Source organism: Strix uralensis, chromosome 19, assembly GCF_047716275.1.
Source record: "Strix uralensis isolate ZFMK-TIS-50842 chromosome 19, bStrUra1, whole genome shotgun sequence".
Classification (NCBI taxonomy): Eukaryota; Metazoa; Chordata; class Aves; order Strigiformes; family Strigidae; genus Strix; species Strix uralensis.
The window spans coordinates 4,791,797-4,810,400 of record NC_133990.1 but is presented as its reverse complement, the minus strand read 5'-3'; the positions used below and the strand labels follow the sequence as shown (position 1 = coordinate 4,810,400).

The window sequence follows — 18,604 nt, the reverse complement described above, 5'->3', positions numbered from 1 at the left end:
ACTGTTTGTAACAGTTCCATCTGAAACACCTGTATGTAGATTTGGCTATTTCTTATTATTTTGTTTTTATTACAGACAGTTTTCTCCTAAGTTGTCAGGCTTCTCAGCCTCCAGTAATTCAGGAGTTGAAATAAGGTTTTTTTGAGATCAACGAGTTCATCTTGTAACATATATTTATTTTGAACATAACATTTCTCTTAGTTGACTGGAAAACCTTGAAATAGCAATGCTCAGGTCAAGTTTTGCTCTAAAAACAATCCCTTTTATGGGCAAGTGGTTCAGATTCCTGTTTTCCAAAATTACAAAAATGTTAGTTGCAGGTTTCTTAAAATTGTACTCAAAGCAGAAGACTGTAGACACGATGGTAAAAACCAGAAGATGAGTAAAGAACCTGCTCTGGGGACAGCAGGGTGTCTTGGAAGGTTATTCACAGATGTCTTAAGTATTAGCCTTCTGACCAATTTTTAAAATACACATTTAAAATATATATATATTTTTTTATATCAATGAGAACTCAAAACATAGAGTCTACTTACATTAGGAAGCATCTTCAGTTTAAAGGATTATCAGAATATTACACAGGAAGAACTGGCTGACCTCAAAGACTGACTTACATAAAGTACGATCCCAAAGAGCCAGTTCAGCGAGTCCTTGGAAAGCTCCATTAGCTAAGATCACCTTTAGATGCTGCAGCTGTAGAAAAGGCTAATGCAGTTCTGAGGTGGAACTGTGCAGGGCAACAGCAAAATAATGCTTTGCATAATTCTAGTTATGAAAATAAACTTAATGCTGTTCAAGTATTTTAGAAAATTAAGGGAATGAAGATCCACCCTATTAGGAAAAACTTAGGAAAGAAGACTGCATGGGTGATGTTTCTGACTTCTAAAATAATTACACAGGACAAAACTTTCTAGAACTGTGAAGGCAGAATAATAAAAATTACAAAAGCTAAGGCTAAATGGATATACCACTATTTTTAAGCCTAATCAGTTTACAGAATAGATTATATGCTGTGGATGCCTGCGATCCTAGGGAAGGAGCCTTGGGTCATCAAGTGTTTTCACCTTGTCTTGTGTTACTCAAAGTAAAAATAATTTTTCTTTGTTAACACATGTTCTCTAAAGCAGTAATAATTGAGCCTCCTCATCTTTGGACAGAAAGGAAGGGAACCTCTCAGAAACCTTTACCAAAGCAGAAAATTCTGTACTTGTGAAATATGGAGCAGATGGGCAATTCTAAACTATCTGCGTTAAAATGAAATGGGACCTATGTATGGAAATATTGTTTGTATTAACTTTTAGATTATATTCTTCCTCTTAGGCAGTGTTAGAATTCTGTGGCTTGCACAACCACCTTATGATTTCGTTGTTGAAATTGACTGAGAAGTTTTTATCCTTTTTCTTTCCCCAGAAAGGGCAGAAAAACAGTTTTTGAAACATCTGTACTGCATTATTTCATTCTCGCGTTTTGCCCGAGTAAGATGTCACACTACATGTCTGGAAAGTTTTCAAGAAATGAGGCTGGAAGGGCTTAAGCCAACAGTCTTCAGCAATTCCATAGATTCTCTGTAGTGAGCTGTGAGGACGTTCCTCCCGGTGCACACTGATACATTCATGAAGCAGTGAAGAACTGCATCTGTTGCTCAGCAGATCGGGTGGAACAATTCATCATTACTATGTTTCTTTAAAAAACCCCTCCGGAGCCCATTTCCATACTTTACCTTGGATACCAGCTGCGGTTTGGGCACTTTCATCAGGTCACAGAGACAGTTGCGTTTCTCTCTTACTACTGGCAATTCAGCTTCCCTGCATGAGGAGGTATTTTCCAGTTAATTTAAAAATGAAAACCTGAAGTTGGCTACATACATACAACTTCTTAAGCTATCCATACTATTATTATATGACTATGTATGTGTCTATACTTTCATGTACATTTCAAATTGTAGAAGTTTTTGTTGTGTCCCATTTTAAGAATCACGTAACATTTCTGTACCATCTTAAGCCCCATAAACCATAAATACAGAGCAGGTCTTCCAGAAGTGACCAATTACTAGTAAAATGTCCAAGACTGTTCTCTTATGGTTTTGTATTATAAAAAATTAACACTCATTCATACAACCCTTTTAACTAAACCTTCATCAATTTACTCTCTAAAGTCACAGCTCCTTTTTGCTTAAGAAGATTTCACATCAAGAATGAACATAAATGTCACTGGATTTGGAGAACATTCTACTATCGAAAGAAGCTTTCTCCTGAAAATCCAGACCTAAAATTTGTAAGTCTTTAAGAAAGTTTCTGAAATAGCACTATGTCCATGAGATAATTTCCTCAAGAACTGTCAAGTTATAAAATGCCCCCAAATGCCAAAAATCTATACAGACAGCATTCTTTTCCGTGTTGTAAAAACTGACCACTCTACCTGGAATGCTGTGAGACTGCTAGCATTACTCACTGATTCAGTAGATTTACTTTGTTTTCCTTAAGTAACAACTGTAAATGAGCTATTAAAAATGTAACTCTTAGCACATAGAGTCCAAAACTACAGAGAAAAATCATAAAGGGCAAGTTAGAAATAACCTGAACTTCTTTTTTTTGACATCTTGGAAAATTTGTCATATTTAGTACTGGGAACCTTCCTGTAGCTAAGCAAACTTATTATTTATAGAATAATTTGTTTAAACTTCAAATTACACAATTGTATGATAAACTGTAGTTCCAACAAGGAACAACCATACGTATGCCAGTAATTATCTCTTCCCCAAATATTACTTCTCATTTGGCTTCCTGATGTTAATGCTTATTATAATTCAGAATCTACTATGATTGTTTCAGTACTGAGAGAGCTTGAGAATAACAAGCAGCTCGCTCTGACACTCAGCAATGACTTCAAGTATCTTCTTTTGTAAACAGTTCAAATCTACCAAGATAAAACAATTAAGTTTGAACTAAACTAGCTCTTCATATTTAATCTTAGTGCAGTGGACGTATTGCAACAGGGAACTTAGAGCAAGCCCTGACATAAAAATAAAGTAGGCACCCAGTCACACCTTAAAAATGACCAATATTTATTTTTCTGAAGTGTTTTTTAGGAAGTATTTTGCTTTTAGTGACCCATTTATGAGTACAGTTGTACTACCACTACCGCTTCTGTAGCGATTTGACATGTACCTCTTCTAATCTTGGTATTGTAAACATCCCTTTGTGACAGCAGCAATCTAATCCTACTCAGTTGTTTCTGTTGACAAATTCTGTCTGTAACTTCTGAGCAAGCCTGCTCTTAAATTCAGATTTCATAAGCAAGCACTAAAGACAGTACTAAACACCAATATGTAATTAAGCATGTAACTTTAACAACAGGCAGAGTTGTTGATAACCAATTCTTCAAATCTGACACCCTTATTCTAATTTTGTACTGGAAAATTCAAAAACCCAGCAGCAGCCACCCCTTACTATGACAAACTTTTCCCAAATATAAAGTTATTTAAGCTCAAGCACAGAAATAAACTAGAAAGTAAATAAAAGTTAAATAATGTAAGCATGCAGCCTGGAAATACGTAACTCACAATCTTAAGGTATGTTTGTTCTTTGAACATGTTTATTTATTTCCATGAAATGTCAATGGATACAAAGAGCCATTTAATATAGTGACTAAATAAATATTTTTTTGTATATATGTCTGTTCTCATGTATTAACTTTGCCTACTGTTTGAGGCAGGGTGTTGGGCTAGTAGACCCATGACCCAGGAGAGTCATCTGTAACAAGGAGAAATGTTTAACATGGCAGCAGAATGAATAAACTAATTAGTATCTGAAAACTCCGTATTTCCTCAAATATTTGAGGCATGCAGCCTTTTTATAAACTTTTCCAGGTGACTATACTGCACAATGCTAAACTTTGCAGAAAGGGAAATAAGAGTGCCAAAATTCTGGTGAGTATTCCCTCCTCCTGGCACTTCAAAGGTGCTGACAGACCAAGTTCCTCCTGCCCCGGAAAGACACTTCGGTGACGCTTGCTCAGGGAGAACAGGACCCCACTCCCCCCGCCCCTGGAAGAGCTGATGTTACAGGTAACAGTAGGTAAAAAAATGAATTATGTCCTATAAAAGTGGTTGTTTAATTCATGTAATCGTATGCTTGGGAAATGTCTAAACTGTTCCAATTCAAATATTTGCTTGAATACAACATTTGTAGCATTTTGAGTAATTAGATTTCATGGGAGATTTGAGCTGTTCTGCTAATTCTGTTGTTTTCCAGCTTACAGAGATCCTTCCTTTCCCAAAATCCTGCCAGTGCTCATCAATGCCAAGAAACTGTCTGTGCAGTTGAAGTCCGACTATTTGCACAGCCCAGTCTCTCTGTTTCATGGAGAATTTCCAAGATCTCCTCCCTTTTTATGTTGTTAGAAAAATACGGGTATTTTACTTTATCTAGTGGTGATTTTCTGCATGCCACTTCCAGGGGGACAGTATACTAGATAGTTCTTTAGAACAGAAGAATTCCTTTCAGCAATACTTTTCTGGTCTAGAAACAATAAATAGCTAAAACTACAGCATTGTTTCTTACAGCTTCCTCGCCATCAGCTTTCAAAGGCATCAGCTTTTTTTTTTTGACTTCAGTGGTACAAAAATTATTTCAGCTCTTATTACTGTCTGGCAACAAATTCACTTACCAGTTGGTATCGCTGAGTATGGTCATAACCTCATCCATAATGGCAGGATCAACTACATCGCTGTAGGTTATCAACATTTCATAAACCTGACTGGCTGTTGTGTTCCGTATCTACGGGGAGGAGGCAGAGGAAGCTTTAGTGAAGTATCCAGAGTCCTGTCGGGAGGAGCCCGGGGCCGTTACTGGTTCCTCATACCAACAATCATCTGCAGTGGTCAGAACCAGAGTCTGCTCTTGCCTCTGACAGCGATTTGCTGCAGGAAGGGACTTCATCCTACTACAGTTGGTATATTTTCCATTAAATTGCTGCAGTATTTCAGATTAAGGCAGCTACCGCTCTATCCCTCCCTCAATTCAAATGTTTGAGACTGGCCTAACAGGAACATTTCTGTTCTTGAAATGACTCACTGAGCCAAAGTCTGGCTCTAGCGTTGGTTGCTGTAGGCTCACAAAACAGATTTCCCAATCTGGAGATTGTAAGAGTCAGCAAAACTCTTTAAAAAAAACCTGTCAGGAGATAAATGATGATGGGAGCAACATTAGCTTTTTACACTCCGGTTTCCGGAAGCAGTTAATTTGCAAGTATTTTTCCCAGAGCACTGTTCAGTTGTGCTGTTGGTGCGCGTACAGCAAAAGCTAGCCAGGCTGGTTTCGGAAGTACAATGTGGACAAAAACACTAAATGGAAGACAGCAAAATTGCAACAAAAATTCTGTTTTTTTTTTTTTCAAGAAAGCCTGATGATAACCAAAGGAAGGCAAAGAAATTATAGGGTTATTTCTGGAGTAGTAGTGCCAAATTAAATTGACCCATCTGTAAAAAGAAAACATGTTTATGATGTGAAATACCAATAAAACATGAAATTGAAATGATCTCTCTTCAGTTCTTACATAGTGCCCTTCCTGCAAAGGAGTCTTCCTGTAACAAGTACACACAAGATGGAAACAGTTGGACTGTATCAAACTTTGCTGAGCACCATCTGATTTTAACCTTATCAAAAAGTAATCGGCCAAATCAATCAATGTTAGAATAAACAGTGGTGGTTTGCATTGGCCGGACACCAGGCTCTTCAGTGTGTCCTCAAACCACTTGAAGTTCTCAAGGGTTTTCACGTTCTTTTTACGTGCCCTTGCCATTCCTTCTGACAGCTTCTGTCTCTCCCACACCGCTCGGCTACAGAGGCCGCTCAGTGGCCGCCCACAGCAGCCGAGGCGCTGGTCCTCACTCCCCCCCTGCAGAGACACCCAGCATTTCCCAGGTGTAACCCCGGTACCGAACACCAAGGCCCCCATGAGCTGCTGGACGTGTTGGGTTGTCACAGCAGCTCTAAGTCAGGGCTCCCAGGTCTCGCACAGTGAACGCAGCCCCTCTCTCAAAAACCTAAGTCAACAAAAATTTGAAGGACTAAGATAGTATGAGCCCGCATACAATCTTCTCTTACACATACGGAGTAATAACTCGGGGTTTGTGCCCTGCTTCAGTTAGCTCTGTGGAAAAGGTAAACTTTGGATAAACCTTCCTGTGTTGCACAAGGTTTTGTCACACCTGACAAAAAGAACAAATACCTTTTTCTTGAACCAGAACGACTACTGTGTTGCTACTATCAGAACTATTGCAAAACCATCAGCAATTTCTCTGATTGGAGCTTTCACACACTAAATGGTGAACAGATCTTTGCTGGGTGCTGTGTCAAAGAAACAAATGACTTATTTAGGCACCTAAATTGCTTCTAGTTTAAAACAGCAAGGACAGAAGGTGGAAGAGCAGCTCGTGGAATAGCCAGGTACACTGCAGGTATCCAGCAGCCTGTTTCAGGTGGCAGCATTGCACATAGCAGACCCTTGAGAAATAAAACCTATCGAGTACATTAATATGTTTAAAAGAATGCTGCTTTAATGCATTTTCAATTACTTTTTACTTGTAAAGTATTTTAAAGAATACATTCGATAATATGCAATGTCTTCAATACTTACCACAGGAAATGGATGACAAAGAAGGAGAAACAACTGAAATAAAACTTTCTCCCTCATGTCTCCTTGAAATTGAATCAGGCCACAAAACCTAGAAACCATAAGAAAAAAACAGATCTTGTGTTATGACTGCAAAAGTCCATTTTGAGGATCAGAATGAAGATGTATATCAGAAAAAAGGGCGGGAGGGGAAGTTTTGCTGCTCCCAGGAAATCTCAGTTCTGAGTGCTGTGGGAAAGCAAACACCGAGGGTAAGTGTCTGAAATCCTGAAGGGTTACTGAGATGCCACACGTCTGTGCCAAGTACAAACACGGTATCAAAGCTACTGACCAGCAGCACCAAAGTCCGCGCGCTAAAACCCCCGTGTGAGCCAAGGTCTCGCGCAGGCAACGCGAGCGCGGGTCAGCTGCGCGTGCGCGATGCGCTCCGGAGAGGAAGGCAAATTAGAAACGTGGGCTACGTCTCATTTTAGGCTCTCTTGCACTCTGAAAATATTACCAGTAAAGAAATGAAATGACAGTCAATAAAATCATTGCTTGCCATCGTTATACCTGAATAATTTTGCCAACAAACCTTCGTTCAGCTTTGCACTGCTTTGTCCTTGTTCTCCTCCCCTCCTCACCCAGCACTGTCGTTCCTACATTTCTGTTTTGCCTGAAATCAGGGCTTTTACCCTCAAGCCAGACAGTAACTTTGTAGATGTTTTCAGCTCTTTCTAGTGCACACGTAAGATCTAATCAATTATATATATTTTGCATTGGCCCCAAGTCAAGCTCTCTACAAGCAAAAAGCAAATGATTGGCTGCATCTTTAAGAATATCAACATTTTAGAAGTAGTTAAATTTTATCAGATCCTTCATATGTTTTCACCCCAACCACCCATAACTACAAAAAACTCTCACAACCTTCTATTACATGTATTTGTGTGCATTTTTCATTTAAATTTCACATGAACTATACCTAGCTGTTACAGCTGGTATGTATTGTACTTAAATTTTCTTCACTTTTTATGAGCAGAGAAAAGATCACCATTTCATCAACTCACACTCCTATGCTGGAGCGAAGCTTCCGGATGTCTTTGGATCTTTTGATCTCTTCTTTACAAAGGGTAAATAACTTCACTGGAAAGGGGTGGCTGAAAATGGGAAAGAAAAGAAGGTGAGAAACAAGATTTCAGTAGACTTTCAAACACATTTAATGATTGTAAAGGTGCCGAGTTAACATGCGAAGGGGGAGAAAGACACAACGCAGAGCAGGACATGCCTCTTCCACAACAGCACACCCTGCTTCAGGTGGACCTTGGGAAAGACACGGGTGAGACTGGGCATTTTTTTTAACAGGGAAGGAAAGAAATTAGTATTAATTATTTACATTGCTACCACCTGTATGCTGAGGCAAACTGCATTTATCTAAACCGATTCAGTATATGCCTGATAATCAGCGAGCCATGGCTTGTGTTTACAACAAAACCTGGTATGATCAGAAATACGATGTCAGGAATTAAAATACACTATAGTCAAATAAAATGTATTTAGTCAGTGTATCATCGTAGTGCCTTGGTCGCTCCCTCAGGTCTTCAACCAAACTTTACATAAAGGGATGAATGTTGTTCTAAATACTCTACCATTTCACAGCCCAAATTCCTTTAGTGATTCCAGACAACGTAATTAAACACAGGGCTTACAGTTCTGTTAAGTGTACGAGTCATGAAGCCATCTTTAAATATATTTAGCAAATTCTTTTCTTTTTCCACACGGTCTGGGAAACGTGATTCTCACAGCTCTTTCCCAGACACTCATACAAACACAAGTATTGTCAGTATATTCCAAGGATCTATTAAAGAGAAGAGGGAATATTGCTTTTATTTCGGTACAAATTATTTAATCTTTCACTTGCTACACTCAAAGCTGAAGTGCCATAGATGCAAAAGAAACTACTTCATATTTGTCTAGTAAGCACAATTACTTCTAAACTGCATATTTTGGAAACCTCACTGTATTGTGTATGTAAAGCAGAAAGCAAAAATACTAACGTTTATTTTCTGCTACCACGATTCAAAGCTGTGGATGAAAAGTACTCAAAAGTGCTGTGTTGAAAAACAGAACATTTAAAACAAGACGTTTCCAGGAGTGACAAGATGTTTTGTTAAGTTAATGCACCTTGTTATATATAGTTTTCCAGACAAGAGTTAGTGTTTTTAATTAGTTCTTAAAATACTGGCATATACCGTTAAATTGATTAAAAGAACCTGAATAACAAACCATGGAATCACGAAGCTGAAGAATGCTGTTTACAGCTGTCTCAATATTGTCCAGAAAACCACACTAAAAGAGTAAATAAAATTGCCAGGTTTTCAATGTTGATACTGAGGCTTCGTGAGACATTTTCAGAGCTGAGAGTGGCTTTCAGGACCAAAGAGTCTGGGGAGGGCTGATTCTAAATGCCTCCGTCAGATGGTGACAGAGCCAGTCCCTTGCCCTCCGCTGCCCGCGGTCACACCAGCACTGTTTCCACGTTAAGGAGTGTGATAAGCAGGAAAGCACACGTGTAGGAGATGTCATGAGAATGACAGACACCTGCACGACTGACTGCGTGCATCTCTGCAGACATTGATTTGTCTGGGTAGTTGAGGGAAGAGCCTATCTGCTCTCCTAATATTAAGAGGAGGGATATTTTTCCTTACCTTGGTGAAATTTCTCCTCCTCCCACCCCCAGTCACACAAAGACATTGTGTAGACAACTAATTACAATACCTGCAATCCATGCCTGGCTTTCAGCACAGAACAACAGCAACACAGTGAATTAGGTGAGATTTAAATTGGTTGAACAACTGGGACATTGCCAAGAGGTATAGCAACAAAGAGACCAATTGGAACAAGAGCATCTGGAATAAATTTAATACACGTAACCTTATGTGCTGCATTTTGTGTTTAAAACAGATGCACTTTCCTTTCTGTCATTTGCCAATTTCACATTTGTAATAACTAAACCTAACCTATGTGTGATCTCAAATGACTCAAATAGCTTGGCCTCTTTAAAGGAAATTGAGAAAATTCCTTCTCCTGTGTGGGCACAGTGCCAGCAGAAACAGAGTCAGCATCTGGGGAAAAGGGATCAGCCTCAAGTCTTTACATTATGTAAATTGGGCGCACGTGGTACCGCAAAGGGGTGCGGGCTGCTTCCTCCTAAAGGTGAACCGAGTTTCAACAGTTCAACTGACATCACCTGGGGTGGCCGTGAAACCAGAGGACAGCCCTTGCCATGCTCTTTATTTCATGGTTTATTATGCAATAGCAGTATAATTGCTTTAAAAAAATCCATGGGAGCATGTAATACATAGAAACCATCAGTCGGAGAGCAGCGGGGACACAGACCATCTGTAAGACCACCAGAAAAATATCATACACACACAGTGCATGAACACTTCTGCTGAATATGTGAAATACATACCCATCAGAAAGAGAAACGCCACTTCTACTTACTACTCCAGAAAGCACGAGACCCTGAATTGTCATTCAAAGGCTGTTCTGTTCACATGGGACTGAGTCTTAGACCAATCCTGCCGTACTGTCTGAGGAGCCAGGCACCTCCCGGGGCTCTTGGCAGACTGAGCATCGCTGGTGACCGTTCGCTCACGAGACCAGCGGAATGACTCCTACAGCTCCAGGAGCCTTAACCAGAAAACACGGCTCCAGTGCCTGTTTTGCAAGTGGCTTCAGTTCATTCTCCTTTATTCTCCCTCTCCCTTGTCCCACCACCAGCAGTTTGCTGACAGTTATCACCATCTTTGAGAGTAGCCACTGGCGAGTTTAAAAGAGCCCAATATGCTCTGCTTTATTTATGACAGCTCTGTTTCAAGCATGTTGCCCTTTGCCTCCAGCAGTTTCTTGATTGAGTTTCAGTTAATTGATCAACACTCCCTACATTATTATGAACACTGCTCCACGAATTCACAAGGTACACTGAGATGAAATCAGGTTTTGGGTTGAGCTACCTCAGAGAAGAAATTACATTTCAACTGAAAACTACCGCCTGTTTGGGGTGGGAAAGCACACAGGGCAGGGAGGAAATAGCAGGTGAATGACAAACAGCAGTTGCACAAACATTTTAGGCCAGCGTACACCTGCACTTCCCTCATTTTGGCACAATTTGTGAGCACACAGCAGAACAGATCAAGGAACTACCTCAAGCTGCATTTTACTGGAAGAAGGGTATTTTTAACCTGGAACAGTTATGCCATTCATCATGTAGCACTACAAACCACGCCAGCCAGTTCAAGGGAGGGGGAAACTCTCATGCTGGACATGCAGGTTCATGCCAGCTGCAGACAAGTAGGAGGTAACAGCCTGAAGAATGGCAGGCAGAGGTCTTCCTTTCATACTACAGATTCAAACTAAGCCAAGCACAACAAAGGAAAGCTGCTTCTGATAGCCTTTTGATTACCCCAGTCATACTAAAGTTGATTCATTTCAAACCCCACTGGACCAGGACACTTCGCTTCCCTGCTGGCAGGTTCAGCAGGGCCCTGGCAGAGAAATGACCCACACATGACAAATAAATCTCACTTGAAACACGAGAATTCAAAATACGGTAAACGGAGGAGAAACACCCAGCGGTTCACTTGCCCTCCTGCACAGGGATCACAAGAGCAGCCATACAGAGAGCTTCACAAATGCCGAAATTCAGCTACAAAACTACGCCAGAAACGTCAAGCTGCGTGTTCTGAACTTGAGCTACATGGTGTGAAGAGGCAGGAAAATGCACCGCGGGTTGGGCCTCTGCGGGGCAGGAGTGACACCATGTGGCAGTTTGCTTTAACTGGAGCACTGAGCTCCTAACGAGCGTCAACTAATTCAGCCAACAGCTATTAATCCTCTTTAAATTGAGCAGTGGTAGGATATTACCTGCACTGGACTGCTAATGTTTGATTAGAAAAAAAAAAAGGTCCAGGATAGTGCACAGTATCAATTTGAAACTTCAAAATGCATTTGCACTTTTTCAATAATGTAACAGTTGACTATTAAGCAGCTGGTGTAGGCATAATCCTGATGCCAGACATCCTACCACCCAAGTTCCCTTGCTAAAACTCCACCCAGGCCCATGTAGTAAAAAATGTGGGAAGGAGATGAAATGGGAGCCAAACACCCCAAGGAATGCTAGCGTTTCATTCCCAGCTTCTCCAAACAGTTTTTCATTTGCTGTATGACAAACAAGAAGTTCACAGCAGAACAGAAGCAACAGGGAAATTGCTCACCAGCAGTAAGACTGTTTTCTAAAAACAACTGTGCACTTCATCCCTCTTGTTACAGGCCCACTTTATATGAAAGTATCTGAAACTGCATGAACACATGGCCTTTCCATGCCACCAAGCAGAGTGTCTCAATTTTCAGGCTCATTCTGCACTGTATTTCTACATTTTTATGGCATGCTGCTTTGAAAAGGGAGTAAATCCCACGCAAGAAACCAGGCCCACAGTCACACTCTCCTTCTATGTAAAAAGGAGTAGGTGGCACCCAACACTATGAGCAGGCCTTGGAGCCAGGGCCAGTGTTTATCCATCCCTAACTATACCCAAACAACATATGCCAAAGTAAGAAAATCCAGACACTGCACTAAATATCATTTTGGGCTCACCCTTCTGCCACGTTGAGCTGATCTGCACACAGGCTCTTAGAGCACAGCAGGACCCAGCACCTCAGGCTCACTTGGCTCTTCATCAAGCAAGCACAGTAACTTGTCCATCATTACCTCTCAACCATAAGGTACCTATATTACCAAAAAACTGTCCCATGCAGGAACTAAATTGTCTGTCTCTTTCTAGCTGTCTTCAAACTTCCCAGAGCTCTGGCCTTCCAGAGCGTTTGTATGATCCTAAGTTCTTGTGCTTCATGCCACTATTTCATTCCCTTGTCATAAGAATGATCCACTGGGGTGTATAACTATTACTTTTCTTTTTTGGTTTTGTCATCAAACCGAAAGCAAATACATTTGGATCAGCTTCAAAATCTTTCCCCCCTCCCCCCATAATCCCCCTGGATTTTATTTCAGGCCTTTTTAATAAAACATTACAATGGCAACACAGGGCAGAGTTTGAGTCTTTCTTACACACAAATGCAGTGATGCTACCACATGCTTTCTGTTTAGAGACCCATGATGTGGGAGACAGACTTTACCTGGGATTTCCACCCATAATCTATCATCTTTCCCAGCAGGGAAGACTGGCGCCTACATGGAAGTCCCAGATCACCGGCATCATTACCAAACCGAATAAGAAATATTCATTCCATCTGTGAGTATTTGACTCATTTTAAACTCCCATTCAAAAAGAGACGGCCAAAATTGATTTAGGAGAGATTATCTAAATACACACTTCAAAACAAGAGTAAACTCAATTAAACTTTTAGAGTGATACAAGGTTTTCAAATTTTTCTGCTGTGAGCAATTCTTGAATCAGCAGATTCCAAATCCAGGATACGTGCTCATAGAATTCACATTGTACAATTCTGCAAGTATCTGTAGATGTGCTAAGATGCTGCCTGAGAGTTTGTGGAATATATTTTAGTATTACTGAAATGAAAATCATTCTCTTCTGAAACATCTGCAAAAAAATGTGGTTTCACATTGGAATATCTTATTCATGTTTATCCATTCCTAAACTAAATACTTCCCAGAAGACTGAACGTGGTGTGGAGAAGCTGAGACATGCCTTTTTTACGATTATTATTAGAACCTTAATTAAATTCTGTGGAGACATTGACATTAACAAAAGCAGTGGGATTTTGGAAGCGATAGCTTGCAGGCCCACTATTTTGCAGCATCACAACGGGACACTGCCATTGCTAAAGGTTCACAGCACAGTGGAGAAGGGACTCCAAAAAGCACGCAGTGAGGAAGCTGGTAAAGGAAAGAAGCTAAATAGATCTGACATTGGCCCCAGTCTGCCAGGGGAAACATGCAAATTGCATTTGATTAATGTACTGGTTGTTAAACAATGAACCAATAACCAACTTCTACACTGATATGAGAGTTAAAGATTTTATCAAGCCCCTTTCAAGGCTATCTGGTCCAGAATTTGTCACAGCTGTCCCACTTCAGGAAAATTAAAACATTATATGCATATTCACTCACACTCTGAGTCCTTTGCACCCACACCTAGAGCAACATTCAGCAGCAGTCAGTGTAAGATTTAAGATGCCTGTTGCATGGTGGAAAATAAACAAAAAAGACTTTCAGCCACTTACTTCTCTTGCATGGTAAATATTTCAAAACAGCCGTTTGCCAGCATTTGGTCCAGCATTGTCAGGAGAGGTACAGACACCCTGATGAAAGAAAATAATTTAACAATGTAAAGACACTTCTTGGCATATGTATATACACTATTTTTAATTAGAAGCAAAGAAAGAAACTTCCTATCTACCTACATATATTTAAATTAGAATAATTTACACAGAGGAGGGTTGCTCGGTAACTTCTGTGTGTTGGCTAAATCATCCTCCTTGGCTGAGAGGGGGACATTCCATTACAGCCAAAAGGGAAAAAAACTAATTAACAACATGCCTGGTTTAAACTTGCAGGGTCCTGAAACAGAATTAACAGTAGTAGAAAAGATTAATTTATTTTCTAGTACATAAACGACATATTCCACAACCGAATTGTAACAGAAGTTACACCACCTTCTCACTGCAGGTAACTACCAAATGAAGCAACACATGTTGTCAGCTGGAATAACTATGGTCATGTTTTCTATTTCAACAGCTGAAACAAAAACCAAAATAAAAATAAAATAAAACTGACAATTATATTAGTCGTCGTGGGGGTTTTCCCTTAGGGAATATTTTCTATTTTGCACATGTTTGATAAGTGAGGCTTAGAGAAATTAATCTCATTATGCAGAATACGTTACCTCTAAAGAAAAATTTTCACAAGAAAATTATACTTCAAGTATTTGTGAAAAAACACTACCTAAACAAAAAGCAGACTGGACTAGACTGAAAAGTGTGTGTTATATAAAAACTAGTGCTTATTACATTGTGCGCAATATTAAACTATAGCACATGCAAAATATTCTACCATCACTGCTTTGTTATATGTTTTACCAAAGGTACTGCTGTACCAAACAGATTTATTAAAGCAAATTTACATGGCTCGGGCATACTTCATCTAGGCATATTAAAAAAGACCTGCCACACACCTGACTTCAAACAGCCCTGCTGTTAAAGAAGCAAAAGCAAAACATTACCGGTCATTCCGCAGGTTGTCCTCAAAGACCTTTAGCAAGGTCTCACAAAAACTCTCCATAGCACTGGAATCATTCTGGATCTTCTTCATGTAGTCAAAAAGGCTCTGGGCAGAGTATCTGAGCTACAACAGAAGGAACCTCAAATGAAGGCACAGGGAATAAACAAACCCCACTGCAACACACAGAAACCCCAACTACACTTAGCCCTCACTACCTGGGGTGTACACCTGCACCGTGACCACACTCTTCCAAAGGGGTGTATAAATTCCGTAACAATATCTGACAGGAAGATGACTATTTTGTTTTCATTAAGCCTTTTTCAAAGAAGGTTTTTTTTTTTTCCTTTTTAAGTTTTGCCATTGCAGGAAAAAAGACCACTTTAAAGGTTCATTATTTTCTTTCTCTCAAAATAAAACATCCCCAAACCACTATGATTATCCTGTTTTACTTCAAATAATAATATTGTTATGGCTCTGAAAGTTAAAGAGTACACAAGAAGTTCAAGAGGTAATATTTATTAAACAAGCTGATGTAACTGAAAAACGCAGGCAAGCTCTTGGGCACATGGCGCAGGCCACACAAACCAGCAGTAAACTCAGGTTAAAAATTAAAACCAACTCCGAAACAATGACTCTTGCTTTAAGTTTATTATGTTAACCAGCTAGTTGAGGAAGATGGCAGAAGGAGGTTCGAGCACTTATGTCCGCAGCTCCGCCGCTGCAGCCCCGCTCGGCCGCTGCCCGCAGCCACGGCGGGTGGGAGCAGGAGCCGCGGTGCGGGAAGGAGGCGGCAGCATCCCTGCGGGACCCCCCTGTCCTGCCCTGCGGGACCTGTGCCCCCAGGCAGCTCACGGAACACCCTCGAGCAGTGGGACAAGGACTGCAAGAGGCCACATGAACCTCTCTACTAATGTTAAAATCTTCCATTTCTGGGAGAGGTAGGAATTTTAGTTTCCAGGCTCATCTTTTAAAATATTGACTTTCCTTGAGGATGATAAGAAAAATCTGGGGGGTTTTGTTGCAGAAACTACCTCAAAGGAAAATATCTCATCAAGGATAAACATAATCAGCTCTCTGAATTCTCCTGACTCTGATGTGAAGGATTTTCAGTCCTGCTGGGGCTTGGTCAAGTTGCTCAGGGAAGGGGTTGGGGGCGGTTAGGGGGACACCCTGTACTTACAATGAAGGGGGCTGTGGGAAGGGTAGAAGGGGCAGATCAGTTTTAAAGTATGAGCTTCTTTCAGTTTTGGTTGCAAGTGTTAAATAATTTTCTGTTGAATCAAGAGGGGCCTGTAAGCAATAAGTAAGCCAGTAAGTCAGTAGAGATTTTCTTTCTGAAGCTCATACACAGCATTTTGATAGCTTAAAGGTGCAATCAGTTCCCTCAGAAGACTGACCCTTTTTATCAAGAAAAAAAAAATTAGATCAGTATGAGAAGTGTCACAAGTGTCTTTCTGAAAGCAAAAGAGAAGAATCTCTATTTAAACATTTCATCTAATTTAAATTATATATCCGTGCATCAGCACAAAAGAACAAGAAACATTTCAGCCTTGAATCAAAACTCTGAACTAGTTTTCAAAAGCTTTAGCCTACTTGTAAACAACACAGCACAACAATCCATACTACCTGGCAAGTAGCAGTCTGCTATTTTAACTATTTGCTCTGTAGTGAAACATCCTGGGCAATGCAGCAGCAGAAATATTCCTTTAAAAAGGTCAAGCAATTTAAAGAAATTATTCAGTTATTCTGCATTTCAAAATGACAGTAAAGTCTCCATAAAAATTGTTTGAAATTTGCAAAAGCTAGCTAGGATTTAAGACCATTACAAATAAAGAAGAAATATTTTGTCTTAATACCTTACACTAGCAGAGGTCAGTTCTAAGCAGAAGAAAGGTAACATCCGAGTCAAGTCTCAGGAAAGGATCTTAAAACGTGTATGGTTAACCATGTAATTTTATCTCCTGTTTCTTTTGTCTTTTAAACTACCTTGCAGATCTCGCACCATTTTTTGAAGAAAGCTTAATTACTCAATGCTTCACCTGCAGATTCTAATGATTGAAAAGGCAAGAACGGGCACGAAAGAAAAGGGCAAACATAGCTACACGTAGGATGATGCTCCAAAGCTGTGCAAAACCAACACAGAGTAGCAGGATAGTCAGAAAAACTGTATAATGAAGACAGCATTTCTTCATTAGGAAGTGATTAAGCAATACAAAAATACAGGTGTGGATAAACCATCACATAACTGCTTGGGAGATTTAAAAATGGGACATTTTCCAAACAGTCAGCATAGACCTCTACTGGAAGAAACTCCAACATAACAAGATAACATTGTATCAACAGGTTAAATCCATATTTTCTCCTCAAGTGGACTCCTTTTTTCCCAGATAACCTATGAGGACAATATCTGAGCTATAACCTTAACTGCTCATGAGTATTTGCAGAGAAAAGCATTTCCAAATTTCTCCCTCATCAGCGCAGAACACAGAATTCACACTGTATCAAATGTGTGACATTTACCCTTCCCTGGGGTTCCACAAAGACTGGGAGAGGAAATTAGGAGGTTAATGGGTTGGAACTGGGACAACTTTGGATAAGAATTTAAGAGGAGGCCTGAGAATGACCTTGTTCTTATTAAACACAGTAAAAACAGGGTTTGCCAAGGCTTGACTCTCCCATTATTTAAGCCAATAGCGGATACTTCAGTGATAGGCAACACATGATAAGGCCAACAGCGTTCAAAGCGACCATTCATCTGATGATAAAACTAAAGTCCTAACGATTTTACCTCCTGAACCAGGGGAAAAGTATGAGGAAGCGTAGCTACAGCAAGGGGAGAAGGCAATTACAGCTCTGGAGAGGTGCGTGGTGTATAAATAAGGTGTCTACACAACCTTCATGAAATTGTGTCCTGGTCAGCTTACTGCAAAACAGAAGTACTATACTTCTAAAAACAGTTTCAAAGCAGCAAGTGGGACTGACATGGCCAAAAGATCAGATTAGGCATCCAGAGCATTCAAAATCTCAGCTACCAGTTAGCTACAAAGATGCCAAATCCACATGAAGGCTCTGACAGACCTGATAAAAAAGCCAGTGGGGAATGGTGAGAAAGGAAGAGCCTGGACTGAAGATGTTTCGTAGATCGACATACCCTAACACAGTTGTCAGTCTCCCATCTAACCAGTCTTCTTGGAGCCCCAGGTATTCAGGAGCCCCAAAATTCTGTCTTCTGCACCTAATGCACCACAAATGGAAGTCAAGTGAGTAACTACGGGGGAAGCCTGGACAAAATCAGATGTACAGATAATTGCTAAAGGCTCCAGTTTTCACAAAGCATTTCAATAGAGCAAGACCTACTCGCAGAGTCAGAACGTTCCTGTAAAGTCTACAGAATAAACCATGCTCAATCAATAACACTGGTTTGGGATCACTTCTAATCCCGACAGATTTACAGCACTGAAGTGGCAGTAGCCTATCTTCCCAGTAACTTTAGAAAAAATCGCATATAATTTAAATTTTAGCACAAGTGAAACCATGTCTCCCTTTTTTTACTTGCAATGTTCCTTTTAATAAATCAAATCTTTGGAGGCCAGTAACTCTAAGACTCAAGTCAGGGATATTTTACAAGAAGTAGGAGTATCATAATTCACACTACTTTTTTCTTTTAAAAAAAAAAAAAAGCCAAAAATTATTCTCAAGTGTATTTTGCTCAAGAATTGTCAACCAAGA

General features: G+C 40.1%; 2 protein-coding genes across 4 annotated transcripts in view; one reads left to right on the top strand and one right to left on the bottom strand.

The window, feature by feature from the left end:
• Window positions 1-18,604, bottom strand: part of TBCD (tubulin folding cofactor D) — a 129,277-nt gene that overhangs the window by 908 nt on the left and 109,765 nt on the right. Inside the window, exons 34-39 of the mRNA XM_074888789.1 lie at window positions 14,877-14,998; window positions 13,879-13,956; window positions 7,683-7,772; window positions 6,640-6,727; window positions 4,669-4,778; window positions 1,721-1,805 (exon numbers count right to left, since the gene is read on the bottom strand). Coding sequence (XP_074744890.1) covers window positions 1,721-1,805; window positions 4,669-4,778; window positions 6,640-6,727; window positions 7,683-7,772; window positions 13,879-13,956; window positions 14,877-14,998 — 573 coding nt within the window. The remainder of the gene's footprint in view (window positions 1-1,720; window positions 1,806-4,668; window positions 4,779-6,639; window positions 6,728-7,682; window positions 7,773-13,878; window positions 13,957-14,876; window positions 14,999-18,604) is intronic.
• The window catches only part of QTGAL (queuosine-tRNA galactosyltransferase), a 187,192-nt gene that overhangs the window by 127,567 nt on the left and 41,021 nt on the right, over window positions 1-18,604 (top strand). Inside the window, exon 13 of one of the 3 annotated variants that reach the window (XR_012631499.1) lies at window positions 3,869-4,066. The gene's annotated coding sequence lies outside the window, so the exon portion shown is untranslated. Of the gene's footprint in view, window positions 1-3,868; window positions 4,661-18,604 lie in introns of those variants that run through there. The other 2 variants (XR_012631497.1, XM_074888793.1) reach the window with 2 other exon arrangements.